This window comes from Poecile atricapillus, chromosome 4, assembly GCF_030490865.1.
Source record: "Poecile atricapillus isolate bPoeAtr1 chromosome 4, bPoeAtr1.hap1, whole genome shotgun sequence".
In the NCBI taxonomy this organism is placed as follows: domain Eukaryota; kingdom Metazoa; phylum Chordata; class Aves; order Passeriformes; family Paridae; genus Poecile; species Poecile atricapillus.
The window spans coordinates 75,440,627-75,467,503 of record NC_081252.1 but is presented as its reverse complement, the minus strand read 5'-3'; the positions used below and the strand labels follow the sequence as shown (position 1 = coordinate 75,467,503).

General features: G+C 53.3%; 1 protein-coding gene across 4 annotated transcripts in view; it reads left to right on the top strand.

The window, feature by feature from the left end:
- The window catches only part of EXOC6B (exocyst complex component 6B), a 282,178-nt gene that overhangs the window by 150,019 nt on the left and 105,282 nt on the right, over nt 1-26,877 (top strand). For all 4 annotated transcript variants that reach the window (XM_058837776.1, XM_058837775.1, XM_058837778.1 and 1 more), the window contains 8 exons: nt 13,992-14,075; nt 14,208-14,254; nt 16,325-16,445; nt 19,070-19,141; nt 20,422-20,519; nt 21,244-21,349; nt 22,167-22,276; nt 26,246-26,357. In XM_058837776.1, coding sequence (XP_058693759.1) covers nt 13,992-14,075; nt 14,208-14,254; nt 16,325-16,445; nt 19,070-19,141; nt 20,422-20,519; nt 21,244-21,349; nt 22,167-22,276; nt 26,246-26,357 — 750 coding nt within the window. The remainder of the gene's footprint in view (nt 1-13,991; nt 14,076-14,207; nt 14,255-16,324; nt 16,446-19,069; nt 19,142-20,421; nt 20,520-21,243; nt 21,350-22,166; nt 22,277-26,245; nt 26,358-26,877) is intronic.

The window sequence follows — 26,877 nt, the reverse complement described above, 5'->3', positions numbered from 1 at the left end:
TCTTCCTTGCTTTTTCCAGAGGTTACATTCTTGGCAGGGAAGGAAATTCAGAGGGGACAACTGCTGTCCCTTCTCCCCTTCCAGAGCTCCCTGGAATCTGTGAGGTTTTGGAAAAATGGGAAGTGGGAAAAGATGTTGGAATCAGGAAAAAGGGAAATGGGAAAAGATCTTGCAACCAAGAAAAAGGGAAATGAGAAAAGATCTTGGAACCAGGTCTGCTGGGTGTGATGTCACTTGAAAAATTCCATGGAAGGTAGGAGTGGATGGGAGCATCCCCGTATTTCAGGCGTGGAGATCCTGATGTTCTCTCTGTCTTCATCCATGGAATTCCTGCTGGGCTGGAGTGTCCATTCTCCATCCCACCCTCCCCTCTGCTGGTGCTTGGGAAGGGATCAGGCTCTGGATGGGTGGAATTCTTTCCGGGCTTTTGGGGTCTGCCAGGGCCCCACAAAGTCTGTGCTCCTCCAAAATCCCCTTTTGTGGTGGCACAGGGAGAGCTGCGGCCCAGACAGGGCCGAGCTGCCCATCCCTGTTTCCTGAACTTCTCACTTTTCCGTGGGCTCCCTCCGGCTTTGGAGATCAGAGCACCCGAGCTGGAGTTCTGTGGGGTTGTCCAGGGTGTGGGGGAGCTCCAGATTTGGGGCTGGTTTGCAGCTTTTTGGGGCTTTAACTCCTCTGAACCACAGCGAGTCACTGATTCCAGCTCTGTCACACAAACGGGATTTTTGTAAGGGCGATGATGGAATTCTGAGCATTGTGTTCCTCAGCCTGGAGTCATGGAATGGTTTGGAATGGAAGGGACCTTCAATCCCATCCAGTTCCATGGGCAGGGACAGCTCCCAGGATCCCAGGTGGATCCAATCCCAATGTCCAACCTGGACCAGGGATCCAGGGTCAGCCCCAGCAAATCTGGGAATTGCAGAATCCCAGGCAGGAATTCCTTGCCAAGATCCCAGCCCAATCTCCCCTTTCCCTTGGGAAGCCATTCCCTGGCTCCTGTCCCTGCAGCCCTTGGCCCCAGTCCCTCTCCAGCTCTCCTGGAGCCCCTGCAGGGACTCTCAGCATTCCCTGCATTTTGCCCTTCTCCAGGGGAACATTCCCAGCTCTCCCAGCCTGGCTCCAGAGCAGAGGGGCTCCAGCCCTGGAGCAGCTCCGGGGCCTCCTCTGGACTCTCTCCAGCAGCTCCACGTCCTCCTGCTCTTGGCCCCGGGGCTGGGGCAGCTCTGCAGGTGGGGCCTGACCTGAGGGCCTCCGGGACACAATTCCCACCTTTCCTTTGGGATCAGCCCAGGCCTGGTCGGATCCATTCCCGTGGTTTTCCAGGACTCGCAGCCTGTTCAGCTCCTGCTCTCCCTGAGCTGTTGACAAAGCTCTTGTGGACACCAGAAGTGTCCATGGCACAGGATCCCTTTGGATAAACCTATGGAATAAAATCCATCCAAGCCTATTCCAGCCCCAGATCTGTCCTGTGGCTCGGGGTGTCCTCGCTCCGGGATTTGCTGAGAACAGTGCTGGAAAAGCTGGAATTCCCTGTCCAGGCCATTGCTGTGTTATTTCTCAGCAACACCTGGGCTGAAAGAACCCTGTGCAGGGTGAGCTGGTTGTTCCTGCTGGGAAAACCAGGAATTTCTGGATTTATGCTAATCCATAGGCAAGGGATGTCTCCTGACGGCTCCTGGGCTCCCTCTGCTCTGCCTCAGAGGCCTCCTGGGAGAGAAATTCCATTTTCTGCTCCGTGTTTTCAGTGGAATGAGGTTAAAACACTTGTTTGCAGAGCAGGGGCTGCTGCTTTTTGCGTCCTGGGAATGTCTGGTTTTCCCTGTTTTATGAATGGGAACAAGCTGGAAGCACTGGTGGCGTTTGGAAAAAGGTTTCTATCCCAAAGTTTACTCCCAGTTCCACGCCTTTTTCCCCTGCAGTGCCAAGGAATAAAAATCCCAATTTATTTATTTTTAATATTTCTTTCCAAGAGTGGAGCAGCTCTGGATTCCATCCTTGGAGGTTTGATGGGAGACAACCGGAGCCCCGCTTGGATCTTGGGAGCAGAGCTGGCTCCGGGATTTGGAGACGGGAGCTCCCTGACCCTTCCTCCAGCCTCAGCAGGCAATTCTGGGAATTTTATTTCCTCCAGGCTTTCTTTTTTCCCCCTCAAATCCACAGTTCCTTGGTTTTCCATCACGTTTCCATTCCTTGGAATTCCATCACGCTGCCGGTGGTGGTTTTCTGTCACTGGTGGTTTTGTTCTGCTCCAAGAGGAGAAACCCTGCTCATGTCCAGAGCTTGGCTTCCTACTCCTGGTCCCCAGGAGCTGCTGCTTTCATGGTGATTCCCTGAAAAGAAGGGAAAATTCCTGGGTTTTTCTCTCCCCCTGACAGCACCAGAGCTGGAGCATGGGATGGGATCAGGATCTCTCTGAATTCCTGGGATCTGAGGAGAGCGGATTCCCCCCCTCCACCTCACACAGGCTGTAAAAATTCCCCATTTCTCAGCAAACTGAGGATTCCTGCTTTTGGGAAAAGTGGAGCTGGAAAAGAGACCGAAGTGGGAAGAATCCTGGAATGGGCTGGAAGGGATCTCATCTCCAGCCTTCTCATCCCTCCGATCCATCCCAGCCCTTTGCATTCCTGGGATGCTCTTTTGGGATGGGAACTCCTCCTTTGCTGTCCCGGCTCAGAGGTTGGGTCAATTAATGCTTAATTAGGAGGAGCTGGGAAGGCTCTGGCAGGAGCTGGCTGCTCCAGGAGCCCTTTGGGAAGGTGTTCCATGGATTGAGGCTGGAATCCCAAAGCCAGGCTTGTTAATCCGGCTGTTCCAATGCTGCTCCCTCATCTCTGCCAGGCAGATCTGTCGGGAGCCGTGGGGACAGCACCGGGATGGGATGGGATGGGATCCATGGGATGAGATCCATGGGATGAGATCCATGGGATGGGATGGGATGGGATGGGATGGGATGGGATGGGATGGGATCCATGGGATGGGATCCATGAGATGGGATGGGATCCATGGGATGGAATGGGATCCATGGGATGGGATGGGATGGGATCCATAGGATGGGATGGGATGAGATCCATGGGATGAGATGGGATGGGATGGGATGGGATGGGATGGGATGGGATGGGATCCATGGGGTGGGATTCATGGGATGGGATGGGATTCATGGGATGAGATCCATGGGATGAGATCCATGGGATGAGATGGGATGGGATGGGATGGGATGGGATGGGATGGGATCCATGGGATGGGATGGGATGGGATCCATGGAATGGGATCCATGGGATGGGATGGGATAGGATGGGATGGGATGGGATGGGATGGGATGGGATGGGATGGGATGGGATGGGATCCATGGGATGGGATAGGATGGGATGGGATGGGATGGGATTCATGGGATGGGATGGGATGGGATGGGATCCATGGGATGGGATCCATGGGATGGGATGGGATCCATGGGATGGGACAGGATGGGATGGGATATGGTACAGGACAGGATAGGATGGGTTAGGATGGGACAGGATGGGAAAGGAGGGACAGGATGAGATAGGATGGGGCAGGACAGGACGGGATAGGATAGGACGGGATACAATGGGGTAGGATGGGAGATGATGGGATAGAACGGGACAGAACAGGACAGGACAGGACAAGACAGGATAGAACAGGATAGAGTGGGACAGGATGGGACAGGACAGGATGGGATAGAATGGACAGGACAGGAAGGGTCACTGCAGGTCCACACTCCGGGGCCACACCAACCTGTGTGGCCGTGGCCAAGGAGCTGAGCCCTGGCACTCCTCAGCCAGGGGACCCAGCTGTGGGGCGACCCCAAAACTCCAGGACACCCCAAACCCCCGCGCTCTGCCTCATCCCAACTCTCCCCCTGATCCCTGGATGTGCTGCCGGGCTCCAACATTAGAGGGCATCTCCTCCTCACGCTTTATTTGGCATTTCTTTTCGCTGCGTTTGGTTTTACTGCAGTGGGGCCTGTCCTTAAAAAGCCAGGAGAGCCTTTTCCCTGCTGTGCCGAGCAGCCAGATGGGAAGTGCAATATCCCGCTGCCCCTCATTACCTCGGAAAAGCTCCCCCTTCCCACATGTGACCATATTAAAGTGGCCTTTGCAGCGTTTTCCTCCATATAAAACTGTCTTCACTCCCGCGGCCCAGCAGTTAAAAGGGAACTCCAGCTGCAGGCAGGAGGCTGAAATTAAAGGCTTTGCCCTGCTCTAAATGGAAAATGGATATTGCTTCCCATATCCAGGGCTGGGAACAATGGGGCTGCGGGGTAATGGCCTGCTTTGCTGGGAGGAAGGAGGAAAAGGGGGAATCTCACCTTTTTCCCTCATGGTTAACCCTTGTGTGGCCGGTGGGGAGCGGGAGAAGCTGAGCCTGGGACGAGCGGTGGCTCTTGGGGCAGAGCTGAGGGAAAGCCTGCAGCATCTTCCCCTGGAGACAGCGGGATTGGGGATAATTCCCTGATATATTGATGTCCCTGTGTTCCCTGTTATCCCTGTGTTCCTTGTCCATGTGCTCCCTGCTGTCCCTGGCCAGGAGCTCGGGCTCAGTGGAACTGGAGAGGGAATTGAATGTGTTGGACCCGGATTTCAAACTTTATTTTTATTTTAATCTTGCTTTTTCTTTGTCGTTTTTCATCGCTTTCAAAGTTTGCTTTAAATGAGCTTAGCCAAGCCAAGGATGGGAGAGAGGGAAAGGAGAGTTGAGTCTTCCACGGACTCTTCCAGGCAGGATTTCTGAGGCCCTGCCTGGTTCTCGGTGATTTCATGGAATCATGGATTCATTTGGCCTAAAAGGGATTTTAATCCCATCCAGTGCCCTCCCTGCCATGGGGATGAGCTTCTGCTATCCCAGGCTGCTCCAAGCCCTGCCCAGCCTGGATGGGAACTTCCTGGGATGGGGAGCCACAACCTCTGCTGACCTCTGGAGCCTCCTTTCCTTTGGGATCACCTTTCCTTGTCCTTCTTGGCCTCCCACCTCCTCACCAGCTCCCAGTTCATTTGTTTTGAACTCCGTGACTCCAAAAAGCCCGTTCAGAGGAACCCGAAACGCGAAATTCCCCACGGAACTCGGGATTTGCCGCTTTTTCCAGGACACGGCTGGAGGTCAGGGCTGGCTGGGGAGAGACCAAATCCTGCCCAGCTGGGAGGAGAGGCCTCTTCCAGCCACTCTCTCTTCCCCCCACGCAATTCCTGCTCCACTTCATCTCCGTGTTTTCGGTATCGAGGGGGTGTTTACAGTCAACAAACAGGAGCCTCCTTTTTGATCCCCGCTGAGCACCTGCGAGCGCGTCCACCAGGCGCTCCCTGAGATTTGTTGGGAATATTTTGGTTTTCCAAGCGGCACTTTTGGCCTCCTTGTGCCTCGTTAGTGGCTACCGGGGTTCCCTTATCTGTGCGCACATCTCCGGGGCATGTCGGGATGATTTTCTGCTTTTCTTGGCAGCTCCTTCCTCGCTGGTGGGGAAGCTCCTGGTGTTTGGTGAAGTGCTGGACCCTAAAAAAAACCAAAACTATGCCAGTTTTGGCTGATTTTGGGGTAAAAAACCTGGTGATTTGTAAGGTTTTAAAGCTTACGGGCTGCTTTTGTTAAAATCTGTCGCATCCAAGCTGCTGCTCTGAGCTGCTGAGCAATTGGGGTTGGGTTTGGGGTGTTCCCATGGAATTCCAGAGTGATGAGGGGGGAGTAGAGATGGGATCCAGGTTGGACTGAGTGGGTTTTTAGCATGGACGTGGTGTTTGGCACCTGCAGGCAAATTAAAACGGAGCCCTGAGCTGGGGCTGTCTTGGCCAGGTGAGGGTGACACAGCCCAGGGCTCTGCTCGCCATGTGAGGGAAAGGAAATCCCCGTTTTTGTTGGAACGAGACTGGAATCGCCTAAACTGTGACCAAAACCCTCCAGAAATGGGGTTTTGTCCCCAGATCTGGCCTTTCCTCCTCCCAGAATGTGGGAGAGGGCTGGTGGGCAGGGCACTCGGAGCCCAGGCTGGGAGAGGAGTGGTGTGGGACACTCGGAGGCTCCAGAGCTCTGTGCAGCCTGGCTGGGAAGGGATGTCCTGGGATGGGGCCACTTGGATCTCCTGGGATGGGGCCACCCAGATCTCCTGGGATGGGGCCACCTGGATATCCCGGGATGGGGCTACCCGGATCTTCTGGGAATGGACCACCCAGATCTCCTGGGATGGGGCCACCCAGATCTCCTGGGATGGGGCCACCCGGATCTCCTGGGATGGGGCCACCTGGATCTCCTGGGATGGGGCCACTTGGATATCCTGGGATGGGGCCACTTGGATATCCTGGGATGGGGCCACCCGGATCTCCTGGGATGGGGCCACCCGGATCTCCTGGGATGGGGCCACCAGGATCTCCTGGGATGGGGCCACCTGGATCTCCTGGGATGGGGCCCCCTGGATCTCCCAGGATGGGGCCACCTGGATATCCCGGGATGGGGCCACCAGGATCTCCTGGGATGGGGCCACCAGGATCTCCTGGGATGGGACCACCAGGATCTCCTGGGATGGGGCCCCCTGGATATCCCGGGATGGGGCTACCTGGATATCCCGGGATGGGGCTACCTGGATATCCTGGGATGGGGCCACCTGGATATCCCGGGATGGGGCCACCTGGATCTCCTGGGATGGGGCTACCTGGATCTCCTGGGATGGGGCCACCTGGATATCCCGGGATGGGGCCACTGGGGTGGGAAGGGACCTCAGGAGAGCTCCAATCCAACTTCCTGCCTGGATCTGGGAGATCAGACCAGGTTTCCCGGGGATTTGTCCAGCCTGGCCTGGAACGGTTCCAGGGATGGAGCTTGGGATGCAGCTTTGTGAATTCCTGCTGCTGCTTCACGGAATCACGGGAAGTTCTGAGTTGGAAGGGTCTCACAAGGCTCCAGCTCTGGAGGGAATCATCCAGGGATCAAACCCCACACCTTGGTGTTACCCTGCTCCAACCAGCCTCAGGGATTTTTATTGTTCTCCTGCTGGAAAAACTTCCCGTCTACCCAAAATTCCCGTCTTTATCCACAGAGGGTCTCCCAAACCCGAGTTTGTGAGGGGTTCAGGGCTTCTCCCTTTCCCTGAGGGATGTTTGGAATTTGTGCTTTTGGATGTCAGCATGTTGGGGAGCTCCTCCAGCCTGCCCAGACCTCTCCAGGGGTCGGCCCTGCCTCGAGCCTGTTGAGTTTTCATCAAATTTGGGGACATCTGCAGAGTGGATGGACCTTGTCCAGTGCTCTGCAGGTCTCTGCTGAAGACACAGAGGGAGCAGGTCCCAGAATTCCCATTATTCCAAATCCCAAAAGCTTTACTGGTTGTCCCATTCGGGGTTGGATGGGGTTTGGAGCCCCTGGGATGGAAGGAGGTGTCCCTGCCACAGAAGGGGTGGCACTGGAGGGGCTCTGAGGTCCTTCCAACCCAAACCATTCCAGGATTCCATGACTTTAGTGGTGTCACATTGATAAATCCAGGTGGCTGCTGGGTTTAGGATTCCTCGAGCACGGAATTAAATCTGGATTCATCCCTGATTATTTAAACTGGAGCTGCAGTGATAGGGCTGAGCTGCTCTGTGGGTGGGGGGTACAAAAACCTTCTCCAATGGACGTAAAACTGGGCTGTTCTGGTGAATTTGGGCTGTTCCCATGGATTCTGTGGATTTATTTCCAATAGATCCACAATAAACTGGCGCAGGCTGGATTTTCCAAGGAGGAATCTTCTCAGCAGACCCTGTGGAACATCCCCCTCTTTGCTCCATCATTGTGATGGGATTTTAATGGGAGAGCTCAGAGGATTCACTGATTTTTAGGGAATGATGAATGGTGTTCCAGATGTATTGGGATGGCTCAGGCAACAGCATCCCATGGGAATGTTGGGTTATGGACCCCCTGTGTTACCCAGGTAGGAAATAGGTGAAGTGCACGAGGTGCATTCCAAACCATTGCCACCCGAATTCCCAAAGTCCCATTTCCCTGGGCATTTCTATCATTCCCGGAGGAGAATAAAACCGGGAGCACATTTTTTCCTGGTGTCATCCCAGCCCGCTTGGCTCTCAGCTCCGCTCTGCTCCCGAATCCCGAAACATTTTTGGGTTTGTTCAGCTGCTGTTTTTGCTTTCTTGTGATTATCCTCTGTTTTCCCTTCTGTGGTGTTCATCCCCGCTGGTAATTACCCCCCTCTCCCTGCCAACTCTGTGAACTCCGGGGCTAATTTGAGCAGGAGAGTTCTGCCCGGCAATTTTACAAATATGAGGCGTTATTGAGGGTTTTTCCTGGACCGGTGATTACATGGAATGGGTACTTTGGATTCCTCCGCTCCCTCAGAGGGGTTGAGAGCTGGGTGAAGCTGGAATTAAAACCCAACAGGAGAAGGAGCAGCTCCTGTGCCCAGCGCTGGCTTCCATGGAATGGCTGAGGTTGGAAAAGCCCTCCGGGGTTGTATCCAGCTGTTCCACCGCTGTCCCCAAGTGCCACATCCACGGGGCTGTGAAACCCCTCCAGGGACAGGCACTCCAAACCTCCCTGTGCACTTCCATGAAGGAATTTCCCCAAATATCCTAAACTTCCCCAAGGGGCCGCTTCCTCTGGTTCTCTCCCTCAAACTGTGGGAGAAGAGCGGCCCTAAAACACAAATCCCACCCAGAGTTTCAGCTGGGTAGCCCAGAAAACTCAGGATCTCACGGAATATTCTCATCTCTCTGGAATATTCTGGGTCTGGTTGATGTGTTCATTTGGTTTTCTGCTTTTTTTGGGGGTTTTTATCCAGAGGAAAACTGGATTCAGGCATGGAATTCAGAGGAGTAATGGATTATCTGGAGACCTGAGGAGCTGAATAGTCCTAAAGAGATGAAATGTGGGAAACTGGGTGGTCTGAGCTCAAACTGCCACGGACAGGAAGAAATATTTTCCATTTTGAGGAGAGTGTAATGTGGGAGCAGTGGGAATATCTGGGGAGATGAGGGAGGGATGCACTTGGGAGAAAGAGATGGAACTGGGAGGATGAAAAATGGGAGCAGGGTCACGAGAGGGGTGGTGGAGAGATGGAGTTCCAGATTCCTGGGAATGCAGGAACGGCTCAGGAACGAGAGCGCCGGGAGCAGCGCCGTGTGGGGATGGCTTTGGTCACGTTGGCAGGTCCCTGCGCCATAAATTTTTGGGAAACTGCTAAAATGTGAATAGGATTCTCTGATTTTTTTTAAATTTTTGTTTTTTTGGGAATGGTTCCAAAGTCCTTTGCTGCTCCTTCTCTTGTGCTGCAGTTCAGTTGTTGGGTTGGAGGGAGGAGGTGGCATCCGGAACCTTCCGAGGCTGAGGAGAATCCAGCCAAGGACGGGAGTTGTGGCTTCCCTGTGGCATCTCCAGCCCAGCTCCCATCACTTCTGCTTCCCCTGCCTGTGGAAAACACCTTTTTTCCCTGGAAGTGATTCTGAAGTAATTTTAACTTCCAGAGATTGTGATGAAGGTGCTCCAGGTGCTTCACCTTCCTCAAAGGCGCCAGTGAAACAGGGATGGAGACGCGGCCTGGGCCTTGTCCCCGTGGGACAGCAGAATTTGTCCCGTGGGGATCGGGAATTTTGGTTCCTGTGCTTCCCTGGCCCCCAGGACCTGGGGAGCTCCCCCATCCTGTGGTGATCCTGAGGAACTGGTGGGGAAAATTCCCCAGAGGAATGGTGGGGAGCTGCTGGAGAGGGTCCAGAGGAGGCCCCGGAGCTGCTCCAGGGCTGGAGCCCCTCTGCTCTGGAGCCAGGCTGGGAGAGCTGGGAATGTTCCCCTGGAGAAGGGCAAAATGCAGGGAATGCTGAGAGTCCCTGCAGGGGCTCCAGGAGAGCTGGAGAGGGACTGGGGCCAAGGGCTGCAGGGACAGGAGCCAGGGAATGGCTTCCCAAGGGAAAGGGGAGATTGGGCTGGGATCTTGGCAAGGAATTCCTGCCTGGGATTCTGCAATTCCCAGATTTGCTGTGGATCCCTGGATCCCTGGGAATGCCCAAGGCCAGGCTGGACATTGGGATTGGATCCAGCTGGGATGGTGGGAGCTGTCCTTGCCATGGAATAGGGTGGGATGAGATGATCTTTCAGGTCCTTTCCCCACCCAAACCAGTCTGGAATTCTGTGGAATTCTGGAATTCTGTGGAATGGGGTGGGACACGGCCATGCTGGGGGACACTGGAAGTGCAGCCAGGTGTGGGATGGGTTCCTGTCTTCTGTGTCCTGAGGGGAAGCCTGGAGGAGGATGAGCAGGCTCTGGAGCTGGAGGATGAGGGGATGAACCCAGCTCTGCCTGGGCTCGGTGCAGCCTCAGCAGAAACCTCCAAAATCCTGCAGAAACCTCCAAAATCCTGCAGAAACCTCCAAAATCCTGCAGAAACCTCCAAAATCCAGCAGAAACCTCCATAATCCAGCAGAAACTCCAAAATCCAGCAGAAACTCCAAAATCCGCTCTTCATTGGGCCCAAGCCCTCCTGCTCCTGAGGAGCTGCTCCCTCAGGGCCCAGCAAGTCCTGGAGGCCACCACAAAACAGTGGGGACACGGCAGCTCCTGCGAGTTCAGCGATGCATTAATGACTCATTAGTTTCTCATTAATTTGCAGTTAATTTCTCATTAATTTCCAGCAGATGTTGCGTGTTTGGTGGGAGTGTCCACCCGTGGCGGGAGTGCCTTGGCCTCGCTCTGCTCCCACCTCTGAGGGTGCCACACGTTCATCGCTATAAGAAATGGTCAAAAAAACCCCTTTTGGTTTAAAACCAGCCCCAAAATGCAATTATTTAATTAATGCAATGCATTATTTAATTAATCCCCTTCAGCTTAACGAGTGGCTTCGCCCCAAGGCGTCAGTGCTGGGGTTAGTGAGGATGGAGGTGAGCAGGGGGTTTGTGCTCCTTGTGGAGCTCTGGAGACACAAGGCCCAGCAGAATTTAATAAATCCCTTTAGTCCAATCCCCTCAGTGGTGAAAAATCCCTTTTCCTTGGTTTTCTCATGGTGGAGAGGAGCTGGAAAACTCCAGGATCCTGAGAATCACCAGGCCTTGGAGAGGGCCTCAAAGGGAAGTCACTGCTCCCTGCTCTGAATTTATCACTTATTAATTTCATGCATCACCTGATTTTATCTCTTGGTTTGATGAAACCTGTATTAATCCTCCTTTTTCCGGGTCTCACCTCTAGATCCCTGATTTCTGCCTCGGGATCCTTCCCTTTCCTGAGGGAAACAGCTTTTGGGAGTGTTGGGAAGCCCTGACAGGGAGATGTTGCTTCACAGTTTCCATTTCTAAATTGTCTCCTAAAATATCAAATTCCTTGTAGATTGAAGCTGATGCTGAACCTGACTCCAGGAAAAAGCTGGGATTTATGATCCAGGTGTGCTGGATGTGCCCAGCATGGATCAGGAGCTGCTCATCCTGAGCCTCCTGAGACTGGGCCAGGACAAAAAGCAGAACTCCAGGACAAAATCCACCTTAGAAATCCCCACATTCCTTTGGAGTGCTCGTGCACAGGGGCAGGGAGGGCTTGGCCATGGATTTGAGAACCTGAAAAGGTTTTTTGGATGGATTTTAGGAGCTAAGAAGGTTTTGGGGATGGATTTGAGTACCTGAAAAAGTTTTTTGGATGGATTTTAGGAGCTAAGAAGGTTTTGGGGATGGATTTGAGTACCTGAAAAAGTTTTTTGGATGGATTTTAGGAGCTAAGAAGGCTTTGGGGGGGTGGATTTTAGGACCCATGAAGGTTTTGGGGATGGATTTGAGCACTTAAAAAGATTTTGGGGATGGATTTTAGGACCTAAGAAGGTTTTGGGGATGGATTCGAGCACCTAAAAAGATTTTGGAGACAGATTTCGGGACCTAAGAAGGTTTTGGGGATGGATTTTAGGACCTAAGAAGGTTTTGGGGATGGATTTGAGCACCTAAAGTTTTTTAGATGTATTTGAGCACCTGAAAAGGTTTTTGGGATGGGTTTGAGCACCTAAGAAGGTTTTGAAGATGGATTTGAGCATCTAAAAAGGCTTTGGGGATGGATTTTAGGACCTAAGAAGGTTTTTGGGATGGATTTGAGCACCTGAAAAGATTTTTAGGATGGATTTGAGCACCTAAGAAGGTTTTGGGAATGGATTTGAGCACCTGAAAAGGTTTTGGGGATGGATCTGAGCACCTGAAAAGATTTTTTGGATGGATCTGAGCACCTGAAAAGATTTTTTAGATGGATTTAAGCACCTAAAATGTTTTTTCTGGATGGATTTTAACACCTTTGGGAAGGGCAGAATTAGGTGGGAGAGCTCTGGGCACATCCCTGGGCTGATTCCTGCCAGAGCCTGGAGCTGCACTTGGGAAAAACAAGGAGCAAGTCAGGCTATGGCTCCTCACAAGCCCTCGGCAGCCTGGTTGTGTAATGCCACAACAGCTGGAGAATCATTAAATTACCATCAGGTTTTGCTTTTAATTAATTTATTTTCTGGAGAGGAGCAGGTTGACAGCTGGTGCCTCGCTCAGGTGATATTTGTTGCTGCATGTTGTTTGTTTTGTGAATGCTAAATGAGGTGGAGTCGGGTTGGGTTTTTTGGGATTTGTTTTGTGTTTTTTGGGGTTTTTTTTCTCTCTCTCTCTCTCTCCCTTGGCTCCCAACAGTTCAAAGCAAGACGTTGTCCCTTCCCTGAGATGTTTGTGATCGGATTTCAGACAGAAAACAGGGCGGGTGTGGAGGAGGGAGCAGCGGGCAGGGATGAAACACGCGGGGTTGGATGGCCCGGGGCGGGGGGCCAGCGTTCCCCAGCAGATCCTTGGATTCTCCAGGATTGGGATGCTGAGGTGGGACCTGATCTGGAGCAAAAACCACCCCAGAGCCCAGCCCAGGGGGGATGCCCATGGAAAGGTTTGGGGATGGGAATGCTCTGGGCACTCCAAGGTGGGAGAAGTGAGCTCTGGAGCTGTCCGTGGAGCGCTGTACCCCACATTCCAGACTTCTGGAATCCACAGAACCCCAGGAGGGCTCGCTTGGAGGGACCTTTAGAGCCCATCTGTGGATAGGGAATCTTCAGCTGTCCCAGGGAGCTCTGAGCCCTGTCCAAGCTGGACTTTAATTCCCCCTGGTTTGTGTCTTTGGTGTCCTTTGGCTCCTCCCTCTCTTTGCTGACACCATCACTGTTGATCCATGGATCAATAAATCCAATTTTTGCCCAAATTATGGCCCAGAGAGCAGCTGGGCACATCCCTGTGTCCCACATCTGCCCAGCGTTCCTGTGCCCGAGCGCTCGGGGCTGCCCTCGGTGTTTGCACACAAACTCTTCATTCTCTGATACCTGGATGGGACTTTGGAGGAAAGTTACACATTTGTGCTGGAGGAACACGAGCTGGGACACGGAATGTTCCGGCTCTGGGGTGGCAGCAGGGCCAGGGCAGTGCCTGTCCCTGTGCTGGTGCTCCTCCAGTGCTGGGACAGCTCTGGGGAGCCCTGGAGGGGCTGGAGCGTGGCCAGGGAAGGGAACGGAGCTGGGAAGGGGCTGGAGAATTCCTGAGGGAGCTGGGATGGGGCTGGAGAATCCCTGAGGGAGCTGGGAAGGGGCTGGAGAATTCCTGAGGGAGCTGGGAAGGGGCTGGAGAATTCCTGAGGGAGCTGGGAAGGGGCTCAGGCTGGAGCAAAGGAAGCTCAGGGGGAATTTCTGGCTCTGCACAAGTCCCTGGCAGGAGGGGACAGCCGGGGGGGATTTGGGATCTGCTCGCAGGGAACAGGGACAGGAGGAGAGGGAACGGCCTCAGGGGAGCTCAGGGTGGATATTGGGAATATTCCTACATGGAAAGGAATCTGGAATTGCCCAGGGAGGTTTGGAATTCCCATCCCTGGAGGATTCCAAAGCCCCTGGATGTGGCCCTCGGGGACAGGGGCAGCGCAATGGCCTCGCTGATCTCAGAGGGCTTTTCCAACCTCAGCGATTCCATGATTTATATTCCAAGTGACCTCTTCCCGCACATCCTGACGGCTGGAATGACCCTTTCCTGTTTTCCAGGGAGCCCGGGAGACCTTTGAGAGCTACTACAGGAAGCAGAGGAGAAAACAAGCTCGGCTGGTGCTGCAGCCTCCCTCCAACATGGTCAGTTTGTCCTGCCCTTCCCAGCCTGGAATGTCATCCCCACTCTCTCACTGCCCCTGGCTCATCCCAAAAATCTCCCTTTCCCCTTGGCCACCTAGGTTTTAACCTCTGCTCCCTCCCTCTTTGTTGCAGCACGAAACTTTAGACGGCTACAGGAAGTATTTCAATCAAATTGTAGGGTAGGTGTTCCTTTTATACACGGCCCTGCTAAAAACGGGTGTCCTGGGCTGCTGGGGAGCCCAGAAAAACCGGGAGAGGAGGGAATGTTGCTATTTCTGGTGGTCCTTGAAGCCAAAACGGGACAGAAAAAGAAACAAAATGAAAAAAAAAAACCCAAGGTGGTTTGTGCTTTTTAAGTGTTGCAAAGTGAATTTTATCCCCTTTGTTGTGTCACTGGGGGGAGCGGGGAGGAGCCTGCCAGCAGCCTGGGAATTTCTGTGGATTTCTGGGAATTTCTGGAGATTTCTGGGAATTTCTGAGGGTTTCTGGGAGTTTCTGGGAATTTCTGGAGATTTCTGGAGATTTCTGGGGATTTCTGAGAATTTCTGGGAGTTTCTGGGAATTTCTGTGGATTTCTGGGAATTTCTGGAGATTTCTGGGAATTTCTGAGGGTTTCTGGGAGTTTCTGGGATTTTCTGTGAATTTCTGGGAATTTCTGGAGATTTCTGGGATTTCTGGGAATTTCTGGGGATTTCTGTGAATTTCTGTGAATTTCTGGGGATTTCTGGGATTTCTGTGAATTTCTGGGAATTTCTGGGAATTTCTGAGGGTTTCTGGGAATTTCTGTGAATTTCTGGGGGTTTCTGGGAGTTTCTGGGGATTTCTGGGAGTTTCTGGGAATTTCTGGGGATTTCTGGGAATTTCTGGGAGTTTCTGGGAGTTTCTGGGGATTTCCTGGGAATTTCTGGGGATTTGAGGGTACACAATCCCTGTGGATTATTTGCATCTTCTTGCCCCTCTAATGACATGAGTGGGCCCTTCTGCCTCAGTGATTCCGCAGTATTGAATAATTATTGAATAATAACTCTTGAGTTATTTTCCTGCTGAAGGAGGTGATTCTCTGCTCCCCAGAGCTGCTATTTTGTCACACTCACATTTGACAAAAAAAATCATCCAGAACTGAGCTCTGAGAGGAGAATTCCGAGGGTTGCTGATCCATAAAAACAGCAGGGGATTCGTTGTTTCTCCAGCTAATAATGAGAATTATTTCAATACCTAATTATAACCTCCACAAATTCCACGTGCGCTGCTCCCCTCGTGCAGCTCCCTGCTCCTGGGCTGGATTTCCTTGGATAAAATCAGCTGGAAATTGGTGTGACACCGATTAAAATCTCCAGTCTCACCCTCATTCCCTGGAAAACACTTCCTTTTGGAGCAGCAGGGTTGATACCTGGAGATGGGAGTGGATTGATTGTCTGGGAATGGCTGGGAGCACGTGGTGGAGCTGGGTGCCAGGGAGGATTTTCCCTGCACTTCCAACATTTTTCCCTGCAGATAAAGCAGTTTTCCCTGCAGATAAAGCAGTTTTCCCTGCACTTCCAACATTTTCCCCTGCAGATAAACCATATTTCCCTGCGGATAAAGCATTTTTCCCTATGGATAAATCAGTTTTCCTTGCAGATAAAGCACTTTTCCCTGCAGGTAAAGTATTTTTCACTATGGATAAATCAGTTTTCCCTGTGGATAAATCAGTTTTCCCTGCAGATAAACCATTTTTCCCTGCAGATAAAGCAGTTTTCCCTGCAGATAAATCAGTTTTCCCTGCAGATAAAGCAGTTTTCCCTGCACTTCCAACACTTTTCTCTGTACTTAAATCAGTTTTCCCTGCACTTCCAACATTTTTCCCTGCAGATAAAGAACTTTCCCCTGCAGATAAAGCACTTTTCCCTGCAGATAAATCAGGTTTCCATGCAGATAAATCACTTTTCCCTATGGATAAATCATTTTTCCCTGCAGCCAGAGCATTTTCCCCAGTTGTGATGGGACAGCTCCTGGCTGGAGCAGAGTTTAACCCCTGGTTCTTGCGGGAATAACGAGGTAGAGAACTCATGGAGGGGGAATTCTGCCCTTGTGCACACACAGAATTTTCTGTGTTTCCACTCCTCCAACCCAACGCTGTCAAAAACCAGGGAACAAAACCTTTGGAGCCGCCTGGATTTGACAGATCCCTCAAATCCCAGCTGGCCCCGGGGGCTCCGGCTTTTCCTGTGCCGGAGCTGAGGTTTTTGGGGTATTTTGTGGCGTTTCAGGTTTTTTGTGGTGGAGGATCACATCCTGCACACGACCCAGGGCCTGGTGAACCGCGCCTACATTGATGAGCTGTGGGAGATGGCCCTGTCCAAAACCATCGCGGCCCTGAGGACTCACTCCGTGAGTAAAAGCCCGGCAGAGCTCAGCTGTTGCTTGACTGTCCTTGACGTGCTGCAGTGCTGCCCCTTTTTTTTTTTTTTTTTTTTTTTTTTTCCTTTGGGATTCTTTGTTTTCCCTCTTTTCCGATGAGTGTTTAAAGGAGCGACGCGGACACGCGGAAAATTCACTTTCTCCGGCTTTTTTGGCCTCTTGGTTGGCGGAATTTCCCTTCCAAACTCGATATTTGGAAGGGTAAAACAGTGCTTTTATATTTTCATCATTATTTATTCATAATTTTTGAGGAGCACCAGCAGAGGGAGTGGATTTGTCCCAAAAAATGGGGGGAAAAGGATCTTTTTTGGCACATTGAGACATAGCCTTGTTCGATACAGGATCAGAGAATGCCAGAGTGGTTTGGGTTGGAAAGGAACTTAAAGATCATCGCAGTCTCTTAAATTTCATGGCTGGAAAATGGGCTGGAAAACCAAATCCAGGGAGAGAGAAGCCCAGGAGCACCTTGGGTGAAAATGTGGGAAGAGATGGACACGAGCACCGGGCTGGGAGCATCCTGGTGCAGGGGGAGGAGGTGGAACCGGCTGGGTTTGAAGGTCTTTTCCACCCCACACCATTCCCTGCACCTGGATCTCCATGGGATGAGGGACCCCAGGAGATTCCTGGTGTTCCCCATCTGGGTGACTGGAAAGTCGATTTGTCCCAAAAAATGGGGGGGAAAGGATCTTTTTTGGCACATTGAGACATGGCCTTGTCCGATACAGGATCAGAGAATCCCAGAGTAGTTTGGGTTAGAAAGGAGCTTAAAGATCATCTCGGTCCCTTAAATTTAATGGCTGGAAAATGGGCTGGAAAATGGGCTGGAAAACCAAATCCAGGGAGAGAGAAGCCCAGGAGCACCTTGGGTGAAAATGTGGGAAGAGATGGACACGAGCACCGGGCTGGGAGGATCCTGGTGCAGTGGGAGGAGGTGTAACCGGCTGGGTTTGAAGGTCCTTTCCACCCCACACCATTCCCTGCAGCTGGATCTCCATGGGATGAGGGACCCCAGGAGATTCCTGGTGTTCCCCATCTGGAAATTTGAAATTTGGGTGACTGGAAATTTGCCTCCTTCCCGTGAGCTGCTGTGCAGGCAGAGGGGATAAACACCAACCCCCACGGGGCTGCAAACCTGTGTTTGTTTTCGTTTCGGGTGGGATTTTCTCGGGGCTGGGAGCAGGAGGCTGAGCCAGGCACGGGGTTTTTCGCTGTTCCCAGCTTTGTTGCCGCTCGGGTTGTTTCAAGCGGTGCCAGAAGGAACGCGCTCAGCGGCTGCCGGGGGAGGCTCCTGCAGCACTCACCCAGCATTCCGTGATTTCCCAACTCGCTCCGAGCGCTCCCAGTTAAACCAGTGCATCCCAAACTGGGATCTGAGGGAAGCTCTCACCTTGCCAGGGCCATTTCCATTCTTCCGAGGCAGACAAATTTATCCCTGGATTTTCCTCCTCGCCGCAGACGGGGACATCTTTAATCACTCGCGATGCTTCAGGGCATTATCTTTCTTCCCGACTCTCCTTTTTGGACAGGGAGATGGAAAACGTGTGTCTCCCAGTCCTTCCTACTGATTAATGGGGTCGTTCCTCCTGGAGTTTCCAGCGAGCTTTAAATCCCGCTCTCGTTCCAGCCTGGGATCGCTGATTCTATATTTGGGCAGGCTCTGTCTCAAACTTCACATTTTTCAGCATGGGGAGGGTTTTTTTGGCTGCTCCTGGGAAGCCCGTGGGGGGACTGGGGCGGCTCTGGGACACGGGGTTGTGTCTGGGGGGTTTGGAGCAGGATAAATCCCTGCTCTAGAGCTGGAATCCAGCGTGTTTGCCCTCGGCCCGGGCCGTGGATGCCTGGCTGAGATGCTTCATTACCGTCAGACACAACACGGTAAATATTAGATGAGAGGCGCTGTCCCTGTCCCAGCGCTGCGGGATCCGGCTCCTGTGGGGTCTCAGGCACACCTCGGGTATCTCTGGGGCAGCCCAAAGCCTTCCCCAGCCCAGGGAACTGAGGCACCCTGAGCAGCCAGCCCAAAACCTTCCCCAGCCCAGGGAAACACGGCACCCTGAGCAGCCAGCCCAAAACCTTCCCCAGCCCGGGGATCTGTGGCACCCTGAGCAGCCAGCCCGGGGAACCCCAGCCCGGGGAGCAGCAGCACCCTGAGCAGCTTAGCCCAAAACCTTCCCCAGCCCGGGAAAACACGGCACCCAGAGTAGCCAGCCCAAAACCTTCCCCAGCCTGGGGAGCCGCTGCACCCTGAGCAGCCAGCCCAAAGCCTTCCCCAGCCTGGGGACCCACAGCACCCAGAGTAGCCAGCCCAAAGCCTTCCCCAGCCTGGGGACCCACAGCACCCTGAGCAGCCCAGCCCAAAACCTTCCCCAGCCTGGGGAGCCATGGCACCCTGAGCAGCCAGCCCAAAACCTTCCCCAGCCCAGGGACCCACGGCACCCTGAGCAGCCAGCCCAAAACCTTCCCCAGCCTGGGGACCCACGGCACCCTGAGCAGCCCAGCCCTCACAACCCTCACGGGGTGAAGCTGCTGGTTCTGGGCCGGGCTCTGTACCAGACCACGCGGTCACAGCTCTTCCTCTCTGCCCTCCTCTCCAGTCCTACTGCTCTGACCCCAGCCTGGTGTTGGACCTGAAGAACCTCATCGTGCTCTTCGCTGACACGCTCCAGGTACGCGGGGCTCGGGCCTCTCCTCGTCCGGCACCGCTCTGGCGGGGCTGAGCCAGGCTGGCCAAGCTCTGATTTCAGCATTTCTGGGCTGGAATCACCTGAGGAACAGCCTGGCTCTCCTGATCCAGGCTGGCCAAGCTCTGATTTCAGCATTTCTGGGCTGGAATCACCTGAGGGACACCCTGATGGCTCTGGTGATCCAGGCTGGCCAAACTCCGGTTTTGGTATTTCTGGGTGAGGATCACCTGCTTGGCTCTGCTGATCTAGGCTGGCCGATTTTGGCATTTCTGGGTGCCAATGTGTAAAAAAAGTGTAGTACAATGCTGCTTCTTGTTTCAATGAGAAATGTGCACATTTCCTGATCAGCTCTGCTTTGGGTTTAATCTCAGACCACCTTGGAAAGCATTTGCTTTTGGATAATTCTGTATTTGAAAGTGTCCTTTATCCACTCATGGCTGTTCAGCTCATGGAACCAGGCTAGAGCTAGCTGGAAGGAGAAAGCCACCTTCCCTTTGGCTTCTCTGCACAACCTGGTCACTCTGGTAACAATTCCCTGTCACCTGAGGGACACCCTGCTTGGCTCTGCTAATCCAGTCTGGCCAAGCTCTGATTTTGGCATTTCTGGGTGATGATAACCTGAGGGACACCCTGATAAATAAATCCTGATGGCTCTGCTGGTCCAGGCTGGCCAAACTCTGGTTTTGGTATTTCTGGATGAGCATCACCTGAGGGACAGCCTGCTTGACTCTCCTGATCCAGGCTGGCCAAGCTCTGATTTTGGTATTTCTGGGTGAGGATCACCTGAGGGACACCCTGATAAATAAATCCTGATGGCTCTCCTGATCCAGGCTGGCCAAGCTCCAGTTTTGGCATTTCTGGGCTGGAATCACCTGAGGGACAGCCTGATAAATAAATCTTGATGGCTCTGGTGAGCCAGGCTGGCCAAGCTCTGATTTTGGCATTTCTGGGCTGGAATCACCTGAGGGACACCCTGATAAATAAATCCTGATGTCTCTGCTGATCCAGGCTGGCCAAGCTCTGATTTTTGACATTTCTGGGTGAGGATCACCTGAGGGACAGCCCAGCTCTGTGCAAGGAGCAGGCCTTGGCCACCTCATGCAGACCTCAGGTGGCTCTGGGGGCTTCTCCCCGGCTCAGTCGCCCCCTGAACCCCTCCAGCAGCAGCAGGGGCAGTGCTGGGGGAGGATTTTCCCCTGTTCAGGACAGACAATTCCCAGCTGCCCACTGGAGGCTTCATTCCCTTCCCTCCCACCACGCAGGGCTACGGCTTCCCCGTGAACCAGCTCTTCGACATGCTGCTGGAGATCCAGGACCAGTACAGCGAGACCCTGCTGAAGAAATGGGCAGGAGTGTTCAGGTGAGAGGCTCCGGAAGAAACACCTCAGAGCTCTCACTGAGGAGTTTTGGCCCCTGTGTGGAAGTTTTTTAGGGATTAATTATGGAATCAGGGAATGGTTTGGGTGGGAAGGGACCTTAAAGCCCATCCAGTGCCACCCCTGCTATGGAGCTGCTGGAATAAATCCAGAGGAGGCCCCAGAGCTGCTCCAGGATTCTGGAGCCCCTCTGCTCTGGAGCCAGGCTGGGAGAGCTGGGAATGTTCCCCTGGAGAAGGGCAAAATGCAGGGAATGCTGAGAGTCCCTGCAGGGGCTCCAGGAGAGCTGGAGAGGGACTGGGGCCAAGGGCTGCAGGGACAGGAGCCAGGGAATGGCTTCCCAAGGGAAAGGGGAGATTGGGCTGGGATCTTGGCAAGGAATTCCTGCCTGGGATTCTGCAATTCCCAGATTTGCTGGGGCTGCCCCTGGATCCCTGGCAGTACCCAAGGCCAGGTTGGATCCACCTGGGACAGTGGGAGGTGCCCCTGTGGCACTGGATGGGATTTAGGATCCCTTCCCACCCAACCCATTCCATGATTCTGTGTCCTTGCTCCATCACTGAGCTGTGGTCACTTTGGGGTACCCCTGGCTGCTGCTGCAGGAATTTGGGATCACCCCTTGGCCTGGCACCAGCCTCCGGGGGAATGTCCTGACCCAGCAGGAAAACTTTCCCCTCACAGTCGTCTCCCCAACTCTTCTTTCCCCAGAAACATCCTTGACTCAGATAACTACAGCCCCATCCCGGTGTCAAATGAAGAAGTTTATAAGAAAATCGTTGGACAGTTCCCATTCCAGGACGCTGAACTTGAAAAGGTGAATTTTGGAACGGGGAGAAAGGCCTGGCCTGGCTGCTGGGCATTGAAAGGATCAAAAAAGCAAACCCCAAATCATCCCCCCAGTCCAAATAAACGATAAAAGAGAAAGGAAAACAACAGAAAAGAACAAATATTCCTCCCATGGGATGCATTTCTCCTGGTGTGGATGAGGGAAGTGTGATTTGTGTTCCTCTCAGGGTGTTCACAGGTAGAAATATCCACTTCCACTGGCATTTTATTCCTGTATTATGGACCCTGGGATTGGTCTTTATTTGTTTCAGTCTCATATTTAGAGAAAAAGAGCCCAAAAATGTGGTGGATCTTGGCCTTTGCACGAGCTTGGAAAACCCAGGTGTGTCCTGGTGTTCCCTGGATCCTAAATCCTGCAGGCAGCAAATCCAACCCTGGTGATCCCAGTCAAGGGCTCTGATTTCTGTGTCCTGCCCCAAAATTCAGTCCTGGGCTTCAGCTTTGAGTGCTGGGGGTAAAAACTGGGAAAATCTGGTGTTGGAAAATCCGTTTCCTCCTGGTTTTGGGGTCGTTGGGCAGCACCAGGGGGAGGTGACCGGGAAAACGCCTCGTGAACGGTGAGGGAGGAATTCCAGGTGTTCCCAAGGAGGGAGAGGAAGGGAGCTGGGAGAAGGAATGAGGGGATGGCCCCAAACCCCACCTGGCTCCAGGTGCCATTTGTGATTATCTGCTCCCCTTGGCCGGAGTGTTCATAAAATCCAGGAAAAACTCCAGAATTCCTTTGCCTGCCTGGATCTCGCTGCTGCCCCTGCCCTCCCTCTGGAATTCCCTCCTGTGTTTTCCAGCAACCCTTCCCAAAGAAGTTCCCCTTCTCGGAGTTCGTGCCCAAGGTCTACAGCCAGATCAAGGAGTTCATCTACGCCTGCCTCAAGTTCTCCGAGGACCTGCACCTCAGGTAGGAAAGGCTGGCACTGGGAGAGCTCAGCTGGCTCCAGACATGGATTCTGTCCCTTTGGAAGTGGCCCTGGAGCAGTGAGGCCTCTCCTGGAGGGGGCAATCCTAGGATGGTTTGGGTTGGAAGGAGCTTTGGGGATCACCTGGTGCCAGCCCATCACAGGGACAGCTCCCACCATGCTCCAAGCCTCCTCCAGCCCGGCCTTGGACACTTCCAGGGAATTCTGGGCTCCCAGGACAATCCCAGTTGTGTGAGGAGGGAGGGGCTGCTTCCTCCCAGGTGTTTCTGCAGGGTTATTTTAATAAATAGATAAACCTGGGTGTCTGGAGAAAGGCTGTGATGGCCACTTGTCACCAGGGCCTGCTGGAACATCTCTGACCCCCCCTGGCCTCCCCTCCCTGCTCCCCAAAGAGTGGGAATCCCGTGGTTCCATGAAAGCCTTGTCAGGAGGACTCTGAGGGTTGGATTTTTGGTCAGGAACGAGTTTCAGCTGCTCCTTTCGTGCTTTTGTTTTTCTTGTTCCTTCGGGGAGTTTATATACAAATAATGTGATTTTTTTTTTTATTTTTTTTTAAAGCCTGCAAAATATTCCATGTGTTTACTCTCCCTGCTCCATCCCGAGGTGCTTTGAGGCTCGTTTCACCCATGTGTACGTGTGTGAGACTGAAGAGCAGCAGGCTCTGCCAGGAGCTGGAGCTGAGGCTTTGCTTTTGCAGCAGCAGCGTGAGCAGCTCGGGAGAGGCTGAGGAGTGAGGGACAGGAGTCTGCCTGGGAGGATTCATCCTCCCTCCCTTCCCTGGGAAAACAGGAGGCTGGATTGGGGATTGGGAAGTTCCAGCTCCTTGGGAGCTTCGTATCCCGGCCCTGACCTGACCCTGGAGCTGCTGGAGAGAGTCCATAGGAGGCCCCGGAGCTGCTCCAGGGCTGGAGCCCCTCTGCTCTGGAGCCAGGCTGGGAGAGCTGGGAATGTTCCCCTGGAGAAGGGAGAAATGCAGGGAATGCTGAGAGTCCCTGCAGGGGCTCCAGGAGAGCTGGAGAGGGACTGGGGCCAAGGGCTGCAGGGACAGGAGCCAGGGAATGGCTTCCCAAGGGAAAGGGGAGATTGGGCTGGGATCTTGGCAAGGAATTCCTGCCTGGGATTCTGCAATTCCCAGATTTGCTGTGGATCCCTGGATCCCTGGCAGTGCCCAAGACCAGGTTGGACATTGGGATTGGATCCACCTGGGATACTGGGAGCTGTCCCTGCCCATGGAATGGGATGGGGATGAGGACAGGGATGGGATTTAATGTCCCTTCCCACCCAACCCCATTCCATGCCTGCCCTGTTGGGACAGCTCCGGGGGCTCAGCAGCCCTTCCCCTGCCCCAGGCTCTCCAGGATTTCCCTGCTCTCCTTGGAGCCAGGAATGCCAATTTGGAGAATCCTTTTCCCTGCAGGTCCCTGCTTGGTTTGGGAGCTCAGGAGTTTCTCCTCAGCTCCTCTCTGGTGGCTCCCATGGCCACCTCTCCCTTTCCAAGCCCATTCCCGGTGGATGCAGCTCCCACAGCGCTCCCTCCGGAGCTTCCCCATCCCGGGATGATTGGCTTTGGCAGGACAGGGAGCAGAAGTGTCCCCGTGGGTCCCTCCCGGGGCTCCCTCCGCACCCCTCATTAAAATTCCTTTCCACATTGGATTCTCCAGCCCTTTCGGAGCAGCGGGGGGAGGGGATCCCCGCTCCGGCTCTCCGAGCCAAACATTTGGAATATTTCTCTGCAAACCCCTGTTGACACTTTCTTCATTTCACCCTGACAGCTTGAATTAGGTTTTATTAGGAAGCTTGGCTACAAAGCCGCCAGCCAGTTCCCTTTTCTCTTCCCTTTCTTTTTTTCCCTGGCCCTGTCATTTACGGAGCACCCCGGAGTGCTGGGGGTCAGCCCGTCAGTCACAGGGGCCTGGAGGTCACCGCAGCTGCCACGGGATCCGGGACAGGAGCTGTCATTATCCCAGACAGTTCCCTTCCAGCCTTTTCCTGCACAGCACAGCCCACGGCCCAAAGCGCGCCTCCTGCTTTTTTTTTTTCTTTAATTTTTCTTTTTTCCCCCCTAATTATTTTGTTAAAGCAGCTCCTTGTATTTGTTGGATGGGAGGATTCTCCTTTATGTGGGATTTGCTTCACTTGAGGGAAGCTCTGAGTGGGTTTGTAGGGCTTGGAGTTTTTATTATTGGCTCTATTAATTGGATTAGAGCAGGAGAATTCCCTTTATCTCCCTTTATCTCCTCAGCACTTTTGCCCTTTTACAAGCTGGGTTCATCAGGTTGCCTTTAAAAGTATCCCCTGGCTTTTCCCAGTGGGATTTCCCATTGGACAAGAGGGAATATCTTTGGGAAACGGTGAAGGATGAGATGGATCAGCTCTAATCCACCAAGATTTGGGTTGGGATTGGGGATTTTCAGCAAACGAAGCCCCACTCCTGCAAAAACTTGGGGTACAAAGTTCAGGGACAGCTCCCACTGTCCCAGGCTGCTCCAATCCCAGTGTCCAACCTGGCCTTGGGCATTCCCAGGGATCCAGGGGCAGCCACAGCAAATCTGGGAATTCCATTCCAGGGCCTCCCCGCCCTCCCAGGCAGGAATTCCTTCCCAAGATCCCACCTCACCCATTCCCTCCCCCCACTTGCAGCATCCCAGCATCCTCCACCTTTCTCCCGGGATAACTTCAAGGTTGGATTCTGTTTCCCACATCAATCCCAGCTTTGTGACGTGGCTCCTTGGCCAGGTGGAGCAGGAGACAGAGCCAAAGGTCAGGGGCTCCATTTACCAGGACACTTCCCGGCCTTCCCACTGGGAATTCCCTCTCCTGCCCCTGACTGCGGGGGACAATTCCTGGTGCTGCCAGGGATAATCCAGAGCCTCTGGCAGGGTGGGTAGGAAAAACCTCCTGGAGAAAGGAGCAGTGGCACCGTGAGCACCTTGGAGGGGCCAAACCCCCAAATTCCAGCAGTGCTGCTGTTCCAGACACCTGGGAAAGGGCAGGAATGGGGTGCAGGAGTTTCCTGTCTGGTGTTCCAATACTGGAGCCAGGCTGGGAGAGCTGGGAATGTTCCCCTGGAGAAGGGCAAAATGCAGGGAATGCTGAGAGTCCCTGCAGGGGCTCCAGGAGAGCTGGAGAGGGACTGGGGCCAAGGGCTGCAGGGACAGGAGCCAGGGAATGGCTTCCCAAGGGAAAGGGGAGATTGGGCTGGGATCTTGGCAAGGAATTCCTGCCTGGGATTCTGCAATTCCCAGATTTGCTGGGGCTGCCCCTGGATCCCTGGGAATGCCCAAGGCCAGGCTGGACATTGGGATTGGGATCTGGAACACTGGGAGCTGTCCCTGCCCTTGGGATGGGGTGGGATGGGATTTGAGTTCTCTTCCCACCCAAACCATTTTGGGATTCTGGGATTCTGGGAGCTGCACTGTGCCAAGGAGCCCCTGTGTGGAAATCCAGGGATCTTTGGAAGTGTCTCCTTCTTAAACCCATTCCCAGTGCCCTCATTTCACTCCTGCAATTTTCCCACTTTTCTTTTAAGATCCCTTCCAACCCAAACCATTCCACGTTTCTGTAATTTTGTCTAAAAGCCCGGAAAGGGCTGAGAGGGGAATTCTGGGGGATTTGATTTGGGGTTTCACCGCTGCAGACCTTTTCCCCTGGATTCAAATCCCCAGCACTGGGGTGGGGCTGCCATGGGTGGCTCTTCCTTGGGCTGCACCAGCCCCTCCAGGACAGGAGGCTGAGGAATGTGGGATTTGCCGGTGTTAATCCAACTTTCCTCCTGAAACATGGATAAAAAAGGCCAAAACTGGCTTATTTGGATGTATTTAAAACACGGGAGCACTGCACAGCTGCTCAGGGATGAGGCAGGGGAGAGTCGGGAAGGAGGATGAGGAGAATCCCTGATTTTCTTTCCATGGAGCGTCTTGGAAATTCCTCTTTTCCCTTTCATTTCACAGCTCCACCGAGGTGGATGACATGATCAGAAAATCCACAAACCTGCTGCTGACCCGGACCCTGAGCAACTGTTTACAGAACGTGATCAAGAGGAAAAACGTTGGACTGACAGAGGTGGGATGTGGATTCCCTTGGGAATGGAGGGACAGGAGCCAGGGAATGGCTTCCCAAGGGAAAGGGGAGATTGGGCTGGGATCTTGGCAAGGAATTCCTGCCTGGGATTCTGCAATTCCCAGATTTCCTCTGGCTGCCCCTGGATCCCTGGGAATGCCCAAGGCCAGGTTGGACATTGGGATTGGATCCACCTGGGATCGTGGGAAGTGTTGGAGGTGGAATTAGATCATCTTTAAGATCCCTTCCAAGCCAAACCATTCCTGGATTGTGGAATTCCAGGGCAGGGTGACAGGAGGTCCCTTGGAGCTCCTTCAAGCACCTTTAGAGGTGCTGGTTTGGAGCATTCCATGAAATATTGGGATATGAAATATGAAAACAATGGAACTGTTCAGGGTTTTTGGACAGAGCAGGGAACTTTGGATTGTGGCCAAGTGAAGAGGTTTCTTTGCTTTTGGTTGTGAATTTTGCTCTCTTCATTTTTTGGAGTCTGAATGAAAGTCAGAGGACTTCAGGGAGGGCC